The 15,913-nt window shown below is 41.3% G+C and overlaps 1 protein-coding gene across 7 annotated transcripts in view; it reads right to left on the bottom strand.

Annotated features, from left to right (window-relative positions):
• Window positions 1-15,913, bottom strand: part of CRPPA (CDP-L-ribitol pyrophosphorylase A) — a 200,344-nt gene that overhangs the window by 177,423 nt on the left and 7,008 nt on the right. For all 7 annotated transcript variants that reach the window (XM_048838286.2, XM_048838291.2, XM_048838293.2 and 4 more), the window contains exon 2: window positions 6,594-6,873. In XM_048838286.2, coding sequence (XP_048694243.2) covers window positions 6,594-6,873 — 280 coding nt within the window. The remainder of the gene's footprint in view (window positions 1-6,593; window positions 6,874-15,913) is intronic.

Below are 15,913 nucleotides of genomic sequence, written 5' to 3'. Positions count from 1 at the left end.
AGGTCCATCTAGCTCAGTATCCTGTCTTCCGACAGTGGCCAATGCCAGATGCCACAGAGGGAATGAACAGAACATCAAGTGATCTATACCCTGTTACCCATTCCCAGTTTCTGGCAAACATCCCTGCCCATCCTGGCTAATAGCCATTGATGGACCTAACCGCCATGAACGTATCTAGTTCTTTTTTGAACCCTGTTATAGTCTTGGCCTTCACAACATCCTCTGGCAAGGAGTTCCATAGGTTGACTGTGTGTTGTGTGAAAAAATACTTCCTTTTGTTTCTTTTAAACCTGCTGCTTACTGAAAGACACTAGACAGCCACGGAGCAACTTATAAATATCTAAAATAGACTGGATATACATTAGAAAAGGAAGACTATGTCAGACACGGGAAACAGATGATTACGTGGGCAAGCCCAGAGCAGTAGCAAATTGGGGATTGGTTATCTACTGTCAGGGGATGATCAGACAAACCAGGGCACATTGACTGGTGAAGAAAATGTTTATAAAGGTTGCCTTTGTCCTGTATCCAATTTATTTGGAAAGATTATGCAGCTAGATACTATAATCACCCTAGAAGAAAATTAGTGAGAAAAAAAAATCATCCACTGTATCACAAACATAATATTACTCAGTTGTAAATGAAGTGTCTGAGTTTATTTCCTTTAGCATTAAGTGGGAATTTAAACATTCAAAACAGTAAGAGTCTGATGACAGGACAGAATAGATCCAAAAATATCCTTCACATAAACAAACACAAACACATTTAGAAAACAAAAATGCTAGTCTCATTGCAACATCAATCTTATCTGAAAGTTCACATCACCATAAATAATCCCATGCTTCTATCACTATTAGAAATAACCTTAAGTTAAAATAGCAGATTTACAAAAACACTGTGTTAATTATGTGATCAGGATCTGAATAATCATTGATGATATCATTTTAAAAGACATTTGAATTTATAATGGGAAAGAATTTTTCAAGAAGAAAAGGAGAAAGGACCCCTGTGATGAATCACTGTTATCACTTCATTTGGTGGTTAAACTCATTGAAAGATAGCAGACTCTCCAGAACAAAGACTGAGACATGTTTTCCACTATACTGTAACCCACATTTGCCTCCTTCCCCCTAAAACTGTCACAGAAGACTACTTTTCCACTTAAATTTTGACACGTGTGGAATGTGGCCAGCAAGCAATATTTTCCCAAGTTTAAGATGATTAGGAAAATTATGTTGAGATATGGGACTCAAGAACAAAATGACAATCATATTTGGAAAGTTCTAGTGCTTTTTGTCATCACCTATCTCAAAAATGGCTTGTGTTAGAAATTTCAAATTGGGTACATTGGCAACCTCTAATGGACAGGAACAATTCTGGAAATATATTTACTGGCAAATCAGGCAAGCCAACTAGAATGTAAGGCTCCAGCAGACTTTAAAAGTCTCCAAATGACTGGTGCAGATCCTAAACGACAAGATAACTGGCTCTGTAGATGAGGGGAAAGCAGTGGACATGTTGTTCCTTGACTTTAGCAAAGCTTTTTACATGGTCTCCCACAGTATTCTTGCCAGGAAGTTAAAGAAGTATGGGCTGGATGAATGGACTATAAGGTGGATAGAAAGTTGGCTAGATTGTCAGGCTCAACGGGTAGTGATCAACTGCTCCATGCCTAGTTGGCAGCCGGTATCAAGTGGAGTGCCCCAAGGGTCGGTCCTGGGGCCAGTTTTGTTCAATATCTTCATTAATGATCTGGAGGACTATGTGTGGACTGCACCCTCAGCAAGTTTGCAGATGACACTAAACTGGGAGGAGAGGTAGATACGCTGGAGGGCAGGGATAGGATACAGAGGGACCTAGACAAATTAGAGGACTGGGCCAAAAGAAATCTGATGAGGTTCAACAAGGACACGCGCAGAGTCCTGCACTTAGGACGGAAGAATCCCAGGCATCGCTACAGACTAGGGACCAAATGGCTAGGCAGCAGTTCTGGAGAAAAGGACCTAGGGATTACAGTGGACGAGAAGCTGGATATGAGTCAACAGTGTGCCCTTGTTGGCAAGAAGGCCAATGGCATTTTGGGATGTATAAGTAGGGGCATTGCCAGCAGACCGAGGGACGTAATCGTTCCCCTCTATTCGACATTGGTGAGGCCTCATCTGGAGTACTGTGTCCAGTTTTGGGCCCCACACTACAAGAAGGATGTGGAAAAATTGGAAAACGTCCAACAGAGGGCAACAAAAATTATTAGGAGACTGGAACACATGACTTATGAGGAGAGGCTGAGGGAACTGGGATTGTTTAGTCTGCGGAAGAGAAGAATGAGGGGGGATTTGGTAGCTGTTTTCAGCTACCTGAAAGGGGTTCCAAAGAGGATGGATCTAGACTATTCTCAGTGGTAGCAGATGACAGAACAAGGGTTAATGGTCTTAAGTTGCAGTGCGGGAGGTTTAGGTTGGATATTAGGAAAAACTTTTTCACTAGGAGGGTGGTGAAACACTGGAATGCGTTACTTAGGGAAGTGGTGGAATCTCCTTCCTTAGAGGTTTTTAAGGTCAGGCTGGGATGATTTAGTTGGGGATTGGTCCTGCTTTGAGCAGGGGGTTGGACTAGATGACCTCCTGAGGTCCCTTCTAACCCTGATATTCTATGATTCTAAACTGTCACTAAAGCAAAAGTAGTCGAGTCTATTTCATCTCTTACTAATGAAGACAACCTACCAAAATATAAGCCGATTGCCATGGAGCTTTATGTATTTGGATTTATAATCATAAATATACTCTGGGAGCTCTTACATAATGTAATGTTCATAAAACATATTTTAACAAATGGCTCATCCCACTCCTACAAGTTAAGGAATGCCACAACTCACTTCCAAGACTGATACACCACTGCCACAGCTCCAAATACAGCTACTACTTCATGACTTCTTTTCCTTTACCCCACTCCCCAAAATGGACAGGCACCAGGGGAATTTTATTCCCAATATACTCCTGCCACTCTAGTATCCCAGTGCCTCATAGTCATAAACAGATTTTATCCTCACAACAGCCTTTTGAAATAGGGAAGTTATCATTTCTGTTGTACTCATGAGGAACTGAAACATACAGTTGATTTGCCCAAGGAAGTCTGTGTTAAATCAGGAACTCAACCCAGATCTCCTGAGTCCCAGTTCAATGCCCTACCTACTACACCAACCTTCCCACCTGCATCAGTGCTGTCAATGCCCTTGCCCTGCTACCTGAGTCAACACAATTTTCATCAACTACTCCCTGAGGAAATGAAGTCCAGTAAGGGGAAGTCTCTGTAAGATCTTTGTGGAAACTCCAAAAAATGTGAGGAATCTGAGGCACTGCCATTGTGAGGATCTTAGGCATCACCATTTCCATGTCACTGAGTCTGAAGCATTAGGCCTCATCCTCTTTTCAGCAGTAGCCTTGTCTCAGTGGAAAAGACAGAAACGTACTGATGCTGCTGACCTTCTACTGTAATGTTCACTGCAGGGAACAGGTTGAACATGAGACAGTTTTGTCTTCAGCCATCAGAATGGGGAAGGCTGGTAGTAATAAAACTTTACAACTTCCCAAGCTGAGTGTAAGTATCCAAATATCAATATGCACCCAACTCATGAAGTAGATGCCTTCTGGTGTTGATGGTACTTAATCCCAGCAGTGGAGAAAGAAAAGGAAAGGAATCAGGCTCAAGAAAATGATGAAGAATTATAGAATATATGATTTTCATAAGCACCATTACAAAATTTCTATTCTGTCTCATGCACAATTTGGATACTGTAGAATTTAAACATTTGGGTTTCTGTTTTGCTTAACCTGAACTCTGAATTTCTTAGGTGAGTGATTTTTAAAAATTATTATGTTCTTGTAACAACTGTATTATTATTAATTATTATTTAAAACCATTACGTTACTGATATTTATTCTCCTCAACTCTAGTTCAAGACTTTTTTTGCCTATACAATATACAAATATTTAGAATTTTACATCATGATCCTGCAATCTGTTATGCACGTGAGGTCAGTGAGGCTCCACCTGAATACACCAGTCTACCCATGTACAATGAGTTGCAGGTCTAGGACCTTAATCTGGTAAAGAAAAAGGCCTGATCCTGCTAAGTGCTGAAATAAATGGCAGTTGAGATCACTGAGCACCTCTCAGAATCAGTGATCAAAAGAATAAAGCGATGACCCAACATGGTTAAATATAGAGGTATGTAAAAATGCATTTTAATTTTCCCCAAGTGTGACAATCAGTTAATACAGAAGGTTACACTATGCTAATAATCCCATATTAAAGTATATGATACGTAAGTGAAACAAATCATAGCAACGTATGACAGGGCACTCACCCTCACACTGACAGAGAGGAGATTAACAAGCTCCCCTGGGCCTGTTCAATTCCAACGTGGGGCACCTGCAAGCCTGGTGAGGATGGGAGGGGCTTAAAGGGAAAAGCTGCCACAGGAAGGGGTGGTGAACAGGAAGAGGCTAGCCTACCTTAGACAGGTTTGCTGAAAGTGAGATAACAATCCTCTCTGCTCCTGAAGCGGCAAGAACCAGCCACAGAGCAGTACACGCCATAAGGAGAGGCTAGACCCCATTTAGACTAAGACCAAAGAGTAGACCCAAGAAGACTGCATGAGTTCCAAGCCACCCTTACCTCTCTTTATTTTCCCATTAACTCTCCTCTCCCATACAGGAGGAGAGGGGAGAGGATTCTTCTTTTGTTTGTTTGCTCCAAGAACCCGCTTGGGGAAAGGACAAAAAGACAGCATAAAGACCTGAAATGGAGCCTTGAGGGGACTTGAGGGGACCCCTGCCCCCCTAGACAAGTGGTAATATAATGTGTTCACATGTAGAACTTTATGTAGCAATGCAGAAAATACAGTACTTTAATACTTTTCAGATGCATAACTGAACATAGTTTTACTATATGACTGTTGAATAATAATGTTAGGAGTTCCGTTAAAAATACAGGGCCGAGTCCTGCTCACCTTACTCACAGTCATAGTCCCCAATAATTTCATTGAGATTACTTAGAAAATTACAGATCATGTCCTCCATGCTTTGTCTATGCATCAGATTAAAATCTGTCATATTTTAATTCCATTTAACGGATATTTATAAGATGTCTCCTATAAATCCTAACAGCATTCAGAAATATCCTGTTTTTAATGTACTAATGATTAGTGACTCTGTTTCCTCTTGTTTTTTCCTACACCCCCCCCAGATGTTCTGGTTTAACTTGGATTTAAACTTGGAGAGTGGTCAGTTTAGATGAGCTATTACCAGCAGGAGATGAGTTTGTGTGTGTATGGGGGTGGGGGGGATGTGAGAAAACCTGGATTTATGCAGGAAATAGCCCGACTTGATTATGTAAAGAGTTGTCACTTTGGATGGGCTAGCACCAGCAGGAGAGTGAATTTGTGTGGGGGGTGGAGGGTGAGAAAACCTGGATTTGTGCTGGAAATGGCCCACCTGATGATCACTTTAGATAAGCTATTACCAGCAGGACAGTGGGGTGGGAGGAGGTATTGTTTCATGATCTCTGTGTGTATATAAAGTCTGCTGCAGTTTCCACGGTATACATCTGATGAAGTGAGCTGTAGCTCACGAAAGCTCATGCTCAAATAAATTGGTTAGTCTCTAAGGTGCTACAAGTACTCCTTTTCTTTTTAGGAAAACACAGGTACTGCAAACAAAAACTGTATTAACATCATCAGACAAAGCTCAAGACAACAAACACAAAAACTATTTTATAAAGGAAAACAATAGAAATAGTGATCTCCAAAACAGGCATTTCCTGGCAGTTAATGACCAGGTGTGTTTAGGGCTTGCGGCTGATCATTAACTAACTGTTAGCTAACCTCCCTGCCATTTACTGCTTAAAGAAAAGGAGTATCTGTGGCACCTTAGAGACTAACAAATTTATTTGAGCATAAGCTTTCGTGAGCTACAGCTCACTTACTCCATCAGATGCTTAATTATTCCCATCAGCATAAGATCTCAATTTCATTGTATCCACAGAAAACAGCAAACACTGATCTACAAGACTTGTATGTAATTCTACACAATATGTCAGTGTTTAAGGGTTTTAAGGAAATCAGGTAATGTAATAAGAACAGTACTTTTGCCAGTTACTTTGTGAAGGAATTCGTGATAAAGGGTGAGATGGAAAAGTATAATAGGGAAAGCGCTTTGTTATGCCACAAAAATATTACTCTCTCTTCTAGATAACTATAAACTATGCATCACTGGAGCATTTAGGTATCGGTCAACAAAATTTTGCATACTAAAGGCCAGCAGGATCAAGCATACACAGTAAATTCTCATCAGGCTGGTAACTTCCTACCTTACAAGTTGCAAATTAATTCCATATCCTAGTTATATATTATTCTGTATGGCAAATAAGGCCCTTATCCTGTAAGCACGTCCACCCAAGCTGACCTGCTTACATGACTGGGTCCTATATTTTGTTCCGTTTAAAATGTATGGTACTATGTTGAGGTATTAATACAGTTCCTACTTTACTTTGTACCATGTAAGAGTTTACAGAGTTCAGGTGTTGTGCTGTACATACCCCATGTTCTTTAGCAGCCAAAACCACTTTAAGAAGAGTATCTTCCTCGACAAATGGCCTCACAGCATCATGGATAATCACTACTTCTGGTTTCTGGAGTGGACAGCTGGAAAGCTTGCTCTCTGGAAAGATTTTCAGTCCATTGAAAATTGACCGGTGGCGAGTCATTCCACCTTCTACAACCGTAATTCTTTTGTGGCCATATTTTTCAATGATAGACTTCATTGTTTCAATGTTCTCTAGAGACACCACCACAACAATATCCGATATCCAGTTTATTCTGTAAGAAATTGTAGAGAAGCATAAATATTGTTTGCATGCATTCTTAAATAAAACTTTGAGCACCTGGATTAGGATTCAAAATGAATACATTCTTGTTGCAAGAAACTTTATTATCAGTAAAAATATTAACATAATGAAGCACTTCCCAACATTTTAAAGTTGCTATATCAGTTTGCTACTTTAAGGTTCTGATCCTGAAAAAAGAGCCATGTGGGTGGACCCTTCCATCCAGATGGAGCCCCAATGAAGTCAATGGGATTCTGTGCAGGAGTCTGCCCACACATAAATTGAAGGACTAGGGAGTAAGACTTCAGATATACCAGACAGAAATCTCCTCGTCAACCAACCTTATCAACTAATTGAGTCCAATCCCATTCTGGGTCCCAATGACCTGTCACTTCCTTTTCAAATGTGTGTGCACTCTAACCAACAGTTATAGTCTTGCTGCTCTTAACCTCAATCTCATATCATTTGGTACACAGAATTTTGGACTATTCCAAGTTCTACTGTGTATCAGAACACATACAACTGAATGAGAGTCAGACAGCAAAGAGACTCTGGACAGATGCTAGAAAGTGAATCACTGTCAAGGTAGAGATGGACAGTAATATGGAAGATGCTATGTGAGTCAAACAACAGTGGTAGAAGCTAGATGTTAAAATATGGTTATAATGTAGTATTGTAACAGTGGTCTGGAAATAGTGGTATTCTGCATATATATTTACCTTTTTATAAAGCTAGTTTCACAAAATGTACAAATATTTAAGTCCCACAACATTGTTTTGACGATGAAGACAATCTGATGGTTCTTAACATTATTTAGATAAACTCTTTTTGGGGGTGGTGGTAGTGGCGGGGCAGTGGGGGAGTTTGCTAAATGTACTGACCCCAAAAGTAGCACTGTGATGGACACAGAGAAGAACCTACCTAGATCAGATTCTAAAAATACACTAATCTGAACTGGTTGAAGTGCTGACTGAAGTAACATTATTTATACCTTGGTTATGTTCTATATATGCATCAGAAAATAAAGATCATGTTCATGTACTGCATTTCAAAATATTTAACAGCATAGTCCAAGTTCATTCATTTCCATGTTTGTTTCCTAAAACTCTACGCAGACAGTATCTAAAAAACCCAACCAAATAAAATCAGTATATCATTTCCATGTGTACAACAATTATTTTTAAAAATGGAAACAATACATGAATCTAGCGAACTGTGGAATGAGAAGGAATTTCCTCCAGCACCCTCCTTACACAAAAATAGGCAAACCCAAAAAATAACCCCACTGAAACGATACAATAACTGGGTGGTTCCAGGGGGAATTTGAGGCAGCAAGGAGCACAGTGGCCAAAGCAACTGCCCAGGCTCTGATCTACTGCTCCCTCCTGCTGACTTTGAGCATTCTCAACACAAATAACAAGTTAACGATACTTTTGGTTGGGACCATATATTTTGTCATATCTAATTCTTTGGATTGTTAAGAACAGCCATACTGGGTCAGACCAAAGGTGCAGCTAGGCCAGTGTCCTGTCTTCCGACAGTGGTCAATGCCAGGTGCTTCAGAAGGAATGAACAGAATAGGTAGTCATCAAGTGATCCAACCCCTGTCGCCCATTCCCAGCTTCTGGCAAACAGAGGCTAGGGACACAATCCCTTCCCATCCTGGCTAATAGCCATTGATGGACTTATCCTCCATAAATTCATCTAGTTCTTTTTTGAACCCTTTTATAGTCTTGGCCTTCACAACATCCTCTGGCAAAGTGTTCCACAGGCTGACCGAGTACTGTGTGAAGAAATACTTCCTTTTGTTTGTTTTAAACTTGCTGCCTATTAATTTCATTTCGTGGCCCCAGTTCTTGTGTTATGAGAAGGAGTAAATAACACTTCCTTATTTACTTTCTCCACACCAGTCATGATTTTTTTGACCTCTATCATATCTCCCCTTAGTCGTCTTTTTTTCCAAGCTGAAAAGTCCCAGTCTTATTAATCTCTCCTCGTTTGGCAGCCATTCCATACCCCTAATAATTTTTGTTGCCATTTTCTGAACCTTTTCCAATTCCAATATATCTTTTTTGAGACGGGATGACCACATCTGCAAGCAGTATTTAAGATATGGGCATACCATGGATTCATATAGAGACAATATATTTTCTGTCTTATTATCTATCCCTTTCTTAATGATTTTCAACATTCTGTTAGCTTTTTTGACTGCCGCTGCACACTGAGTAGATGTTTTCAGAGAACTATCCACACGGACTCCAAGATCTCTTTCCGGAGTGTTCACAACTAATTTAGACTCCATCATTTTATACGTATAGTTAGAATATGTTTTCCCATGTGCACTCCTTTGCATTTATCAACACTGAATTTCATCTGCCATTTTGTTGCCCAGTCACCCAGTTTTGAGAGATCTTTTTGTTGCTCTTCACAGTCTGCCTGCGACTTAACTATCTTGAGTAGTTTTGTATCATCTGCAAATTTTGCCACCTCACTATTTATTTACCCCCTTTTCCAGATCATGTATTAATATGTTGAATAGGACTGGGCTCAATACAGACCCCTGGGGACACCACTATTTACCTCTCTCCATTCTGAAAACTGACCATTTATTCCTACCCTTTGTTTCCTATCTTTCAACCAGTTACCAATTCATGAAAGGATCTTCCCTCTTATCCCATGACCGCTTACTTTGCTCAATAGCCTTTGGTGAGGGACCTTGTCAAAGGCTTTCTAAAAATCTAAATACACTTTATCCACTGGATCCCCCTTGTCCACATGCTTGTTGACAACCCTCAAAGAATTCTAGTAGATTGGTGAGGCATGATTTCCCTTTACAGAAACCACGTTGACTCTTCCCCAACAAATTATGTTCATCTGTGTCTGATAATTTTGTTCTTGATTATAGTTTCAACCAGTTTGCCCGGCACTGAAGTCAGGCTTACCAGCCTGTAATTGCCGGGGTCACCTCTGGAGCCCTTTTTAAAAATTGGCATCACATTAGCTATCCTCCAGTCATTTGGTACAGAAGCTGATTTAAATGATAGGTTACAGACTACAATTAGTAGTCCTGCAATTTCACATTTGAGTTCCTTCAGAACTCTTGGGTGAATATCATCTGGTCCTGGTGACTTATTACTGTTTAGTTTATCAATTTGTTCCAAAAACTCCTCTAATAACACTTCAATCTGGGACAGTTCCTCAGATTTATTACCTAAAACAAATGGCTCAGGGTTGGGAATCTCCCTCACATCCTCAACTATGAAGGCTGATGCAAAGAATTCATTTGGTTTCTCCGCAATGGCCTTATTGTCCTTGAGTGCTCCTTTAGCAGCTCAATCGTCCAGTGGCCCCACTGGTTGTTTAGAAGGCTTCGGGTTTCTGATGTACTTAAAAAAAACAAAACTGCTATTACTTTTTGAGTCTTTGGCTAGCTGTACTTCAAATTCTTTTTTGGCCTTCCTAATTATATTTTTACACTTCATTTGCCAGAGTTTATGCTCCTTTCTATTTTCCTCAATATGATTTAACTTCCATTTTTTAAAGGATGTATTTTTGCCTCTCACTGCTTCTTTTACTTTGTTGTTTAGCAATGGTGGCTTTGTTTTGGTTCCCTTGCTATGTTTTTTAATTTGGGATATACATTTAAGTTGAGCCACTATTATGGTCTTTAAAAAGTTTCCATTCAGCTTGCAGGGATTTTACTTTTGGTGCTGTACCATTTAATTTCTGTTTAGCTAACCTCCCCTTTTTGTGTAGTTCCCCTTTCTGAAATTAAATGCTACAGTGTTGGGCCGCTGTGGTGTTTTCCCCAACACAGGAATGTTAAATTTAATTATATTGTGGTCACTATTACCAAGCGGTCCAGCTATATTCACCTCTTGAACCTGATCCTGTGCTCCACTTAGGACTAAATCAAGAATTGCCTGTCCTCTTGTGGGTTCCAGGACTAGCTGTTCCAAGAAGCAGTCATTTAAGGTGTCAAGAAACTTTATCCCTGCTTCCCATCCTGAGGTGACATATACCCAGTCAATATGGAGATAGTTGAAATCCTCCATTATTATTGAGTTTTTTATTTTAACAGCTTCTCTAATTTCCCTGAGCATTTCACAGTCACTATCACCACCCTGGTCAGGGGGTCAGTAATATATCTCTAGTGCTATATTCTTATTATTAGGGCATGGAATTACCGTACATAGAAATTCTATGGTACAGTTTGGTTCATTTAAGATTTTTACTTCATGTGATTCTATGCTTTCTTTCATATATAGTGCCACTCCCCCACCAGCACGACCTGTTCTGTTCTTCCGATATATTTTGTAACATGGTATTACTGCATCCCATTGATTATCCTCATTTCACCAAGTTTCTGTGATGCCTATTATATCAATATCCTCATTTAATATGAGGCACTCTAGTTCACTCATCTTATTATTTAGATTTCTAGCATTGGTATATAAACGTTTTTAAAACTTGTCACTTTTTAGCTGTTTCCCATTACATGATGTAATTGAATGAGACTTTTTTTCATTTGACTGTTTCTCATCAGATCCTACCTGTATTTTATAATCTTCTCCTTACTAGGACATAGACAATCTCTATTAGTAGATCCTCCCCGAAGGGATGTCTCTGTCCAAACCATGTGCTCCTCCGCAGTTGTCGGCTGTCCCCCAGCCCTTAGTTTAAAAACTGTTCTACGACCTTTTTAATTTTAAGTGCCAGCAATCTGGTTCCATTTTGGTTTAGGTGGACCCCATCCTTCCTGTATAGGCTCCCCCTTTCCCAAAAGTTTCCCCAGTTCCTAATAAATCTAAATCCCCCCCTCCCTACACCATCATCTCATCCACGCATTGAGACCCTGCAGTTCTGCCTGTCTAACTGGCCCTGTGTGTGGAACCTGGAAGCATTTCGGAGAATGGTACCATGGAGGTCCTGGACTTCAATCTCTTACCTAAAAAGGAGTACTTGTGGCACCTTAGAGACTAACAAGTACTCCTTTTCTTTTTACGGATACAGACTAACACGGCTGCTACTCTGAAATCTCTTACCTAGCAGCCTAAATTTGGCTCTCTCCTATCCTTCCCTATGTCATTGGTACTTACATATACCAAGACCACCAGCTCCTCCCCAGCACTACACATAAGTCTATCTACATGTCTCGAGAGATCTGCAACCTTTGTTAAACGTGTAATCTTAACATTGTAATAACATAATGGTTTTGTACTGAAAAATCGGACATGATCCTCAGCACCAAGCCCCCTTTGCTCAGACTGACAGTTGAGGATTCTCTTATAATAATACCACCCACCCCACCATTTGGGCATAAGGGGTTCATTAGAGGCAGGGGCAAAGCACAAGTACTCTGGTTAATCCTGGTCAATCCCGAGACTCAGTGCTTAAAGTGGTCTGAAAAAAAGTGGGGAGGCCTATCATAACACCCACTGAAAATTTTCATGCACTTAATACAGACAATTCACAATTTCTTTTATATAAATATTACATAATTACATGCAACTTAGCTCATTACGCTATTTATACTTATTTATTGTTATTGTCTTTAAATGAGTCAACAGGCCTCATACAAATTCTTAAAACAAAATATATCCTGGGGGGTTGGGGCATGGGGGGTGCAGTGAGATTCAGTGGGGTTGAAGTCTCCTTCTTGGGCTGGGTGCTACACTAACATTGTGTGAGGTCTGGAGTCTCTCTGGGAATAGGGCGTTGAGGGGTGCAGTGAGATTCAGTGGAGTCCACAGAGAGACCCTCAACAAGGGGTGAAGTGACAGTTGAGGTTGCGGGTCTCACTGGGGGTGAAATGAAGTAGGGTTGAGGGGATCTCTGGGGCTGGGAAGATTGAGTACAGTGACAGTGGGATTGGAGGTCTCTCTCAGGGGTCAAGGTGCAGAGACAATCAGTGGAGTTGGGATCTCTCTAAGGCTGGAGGGGTGCAGTAACATTCAGTGAGTGAGGTTGGGGGTAAAGTGAGAGCAGGACTGGGGTGAACTGACAGAGAGTTGGGGGACCCTCTGGGGCCAGGCAGGGGTATAATGACAGTCAGTAGAGTTGGGTGTGTCTTGTTGAGGTACAGCGACTGTGGGGTTGGGGATCTCTCTCAGTGCTGGGGTGCAGTGACAGTCAATAGGGTTGGGGGGCTCTCTCTGAGGGTGCAGTGAGTCCCTAGGATCTGTTCCAGAGGTGCTGCCTCTGCCCTCTTTTCCCATCCCTACTGTTTTGCTGCTCCTCATCCCATCCCTCCTTGCTTGCCAGTTCTAATCCTGTCCTACAAGGTGCTAGGTATCCAACAAGAGAATGACCCATGCCCCCTGTTGCTCTCCCCAATTTCTAGGCTGTGCTGAGGTTGAAGCCCTCCAGAACTACTACATATGCTGTTTCCCAGGCTCCTTCAGCTCCCATCCCCAGGCTGTTCTGCTCATCCAGGTACACAGCCCTTGGTGTGTGACCAAAGGGCTGACAGGACAATGAGTGGGCAGTGCCTGCACATGGGGGAGTAGAGCAGCGTCCTGGTAGCTGTATGGGGCAGCAGCAGGCACCTGGGTGCTGTATGAGGTAGCGGCTCTGCGCCCCTCAGCAACTCCCCCATTCACCCCACCTTTAAAAAAGTTTTCCTGGGATCTGTGAACTTTTCCCATGCTCCCCCAGGGGTCGGTCCTGGGGCCGGTTTTATTCAATATCTTCATAAATGATCTGGAGGATGGTGTGGATTGCACTCTCAGCAAATTTGTGGATGATACTAAACTAGGAGGAGTGGTAGATACGCTGGAGGGGAGGGATAGGATACAGAGGGACCTAGACAAATTGGAGGATTGGGCCAAAAGAAATCTGATGAGGTTCAGTAAGGATAAGTGCAGGGTTCTGCACTTAGGACGGAAGAACCCAATGCACCGCTACAGACTAGGGACCGAATGGCTAGGCAGCAGTTCTGCAGAAAAGGACCTAGGGGTGACAGTGGACGAGAAGCTGGATATGAGTCAGCAGTGTGCCCTTGTTGCCAAGAAGGCCAATGGCATTTTGGGATGTATAAGTAGGGGCATAGCGAGCAGATCGAGCGACGTGATCGTCCCCCTCTATTCAACATTGGTGAGGCCTCATCTGGAGTATTGTGTCCAGTTTTGGGCCCCACACTACAAGAAGGATGTGGAAAAATTGGAGAGAGTCCAGCGAAGGGCAACAAAAGGATTAGGGTTCTGGAACACATGACTTATGAGGAGAGGCTGAGGGAACTGGGATTGTTTAGTCTGCAGAAGAGAAGAATGAGGGGGGATTTGATAGCTGCTTTCAACTACCTGAGAGGTGGTTCCAGAGAGGATGGTTCTAGACTATTCTCAGTGGTAGAAGAGGACAGGACAAGGAGTAATGGTCTCAAGTTGCAGTGGGGGAGGTTTAGGTTGGATATTAGGAAAATCTTTTTCACTAGGAGGGTGGTGAAACACTGGAATGCGTTACCTAGGGAGGTGGTAGAATCTCCTTCCTTAGAAGTTTTTAAGATCAGGCTTGACAAAGCCCTGGCTGGGATGATTTAACTGGGAATTGGTCCTGCTTTGAGCAGGGGATTGGACTAGATGACCTCCTGAGGTCCCTTCCAACCCTGATATTCTATGATTCCCTCCTCCACCCCGACCCTTCCAACACACACACACACTTTAAGCATTGCTTAGTCTGTGTTAACATATCCTGTAAAGAACAGGATAGGGGGAACAGAAACGTGGCCCCACTAGGCCAAGTGTAAGTATCTACTTCTAAATTAGAAGATTATCTACAATGATTTGAGTATTTTTTATAACTACGGAAACAGCATTAATGGTTTTAGAGATAATTTTTAAAAATTAGTTTCTGCTTAAAACAAAGAAATAAATGGGAACACAATTATTAAAATTCTGCAACATAAAAAATATTTTCTACTTATATGTGATCAATCTGCTTTACTGTCGGGAAAAAAAGGCCTCCACAACTCCCTAGTATTAAATCTGTGCAAAAATTGTTACAAAGCCTGAAATCATCTGACACCTTGGTTTCCCGTTTCACTCCATGTGAATCCTTCAAGTGTACTTCAGTACAGTCATACATCTAGCCATAAAAATCTTCCACTTTTGCATGATTTTGACTCAAACCTAGGGCAAACTAATTGAACTCAACTCTTCTTTGCATGTTTTGAGTTAAAATTAAAGCAAAACTCAGGGAGAAAGGCATACTCACATTAATAGAAACTAAAGAAGAGATTTGTGCTATCCCTTGCTAAACTGCAGAACTCCACACAGTTGTGAGATGGTGCAAAAGCAAAATCTGGTCTGCATTTTCACTAGTGACAGATTGATACACGAACAGCATTCAAATTCCTTGTTCCGAAGCCAAATGACACTGACCACACTACAGCTATCATATGCACAGTGTCTCGTGGAGAGGTAGGGAAACTGGTATCTTAATTATCTTTTGCACCATCTAACAATAAAATTTCAAACTCAATAAAGGCAAGTGAAAGGTACTTCAGGTAGGAAGGAAAAATCAAATCACACCTACAAAATAGGGAATAATTCTCGTGGTGGTAGTACTACTGAAAAGGATCTGGGGGCTCTAGTGGATCACAAATTGATTATGAGTCAACAATGTGATGCAGGTCCAAAAAACAAAACAAAAAACCTAATAATATTCTGGAGTGTATTAACAGGAATGCTGTATGTAAAACATGGAGATTATTGTCCCACTCTACTCAGCACAGGTGAGGCCTCATCAGGAGTACTGTGTCCTATTCCGGATGCTACACTTTAGGAAAGATGTGGACAAGTTGGAGAGAGTCCAGAAGAGAGCAACAAAAATGAGAAAAGGTTTAGAAAACCTGACATATAAAGAAAGGTTAAAAAATTGGGTATGTTTAGTCTGAGGGGGGATCTGATAACAGTCTTCAAAATATGTTAAGGGCTGCTATAAAGAGAACATTCTCCATATCCACTGAAGTAATGGACTTAATCTGCAGCCAGGGAGATTTAGGTTAGATATAAGGAAAAACTTTCCAACTATAA

This window comes from Caretta caretta, chromosome 2 (assembly GCF_965140235.1).
Source record: "Caretta caretta isolate rCarCar2 chromosome 2, rCarCar1.hap1, whole genome shotgun sequence".
Lineage (NCBI taxonomy): Eukaryota > Metazoa > Chordata > Testudines > Cheloniidae > Caretta > Caretta caretta.
The sequence above is the reverse complement of the archived record's forward strand: the minus strand, read 5'-3'. Positions and strand labels throughout refer to the sequence as shown.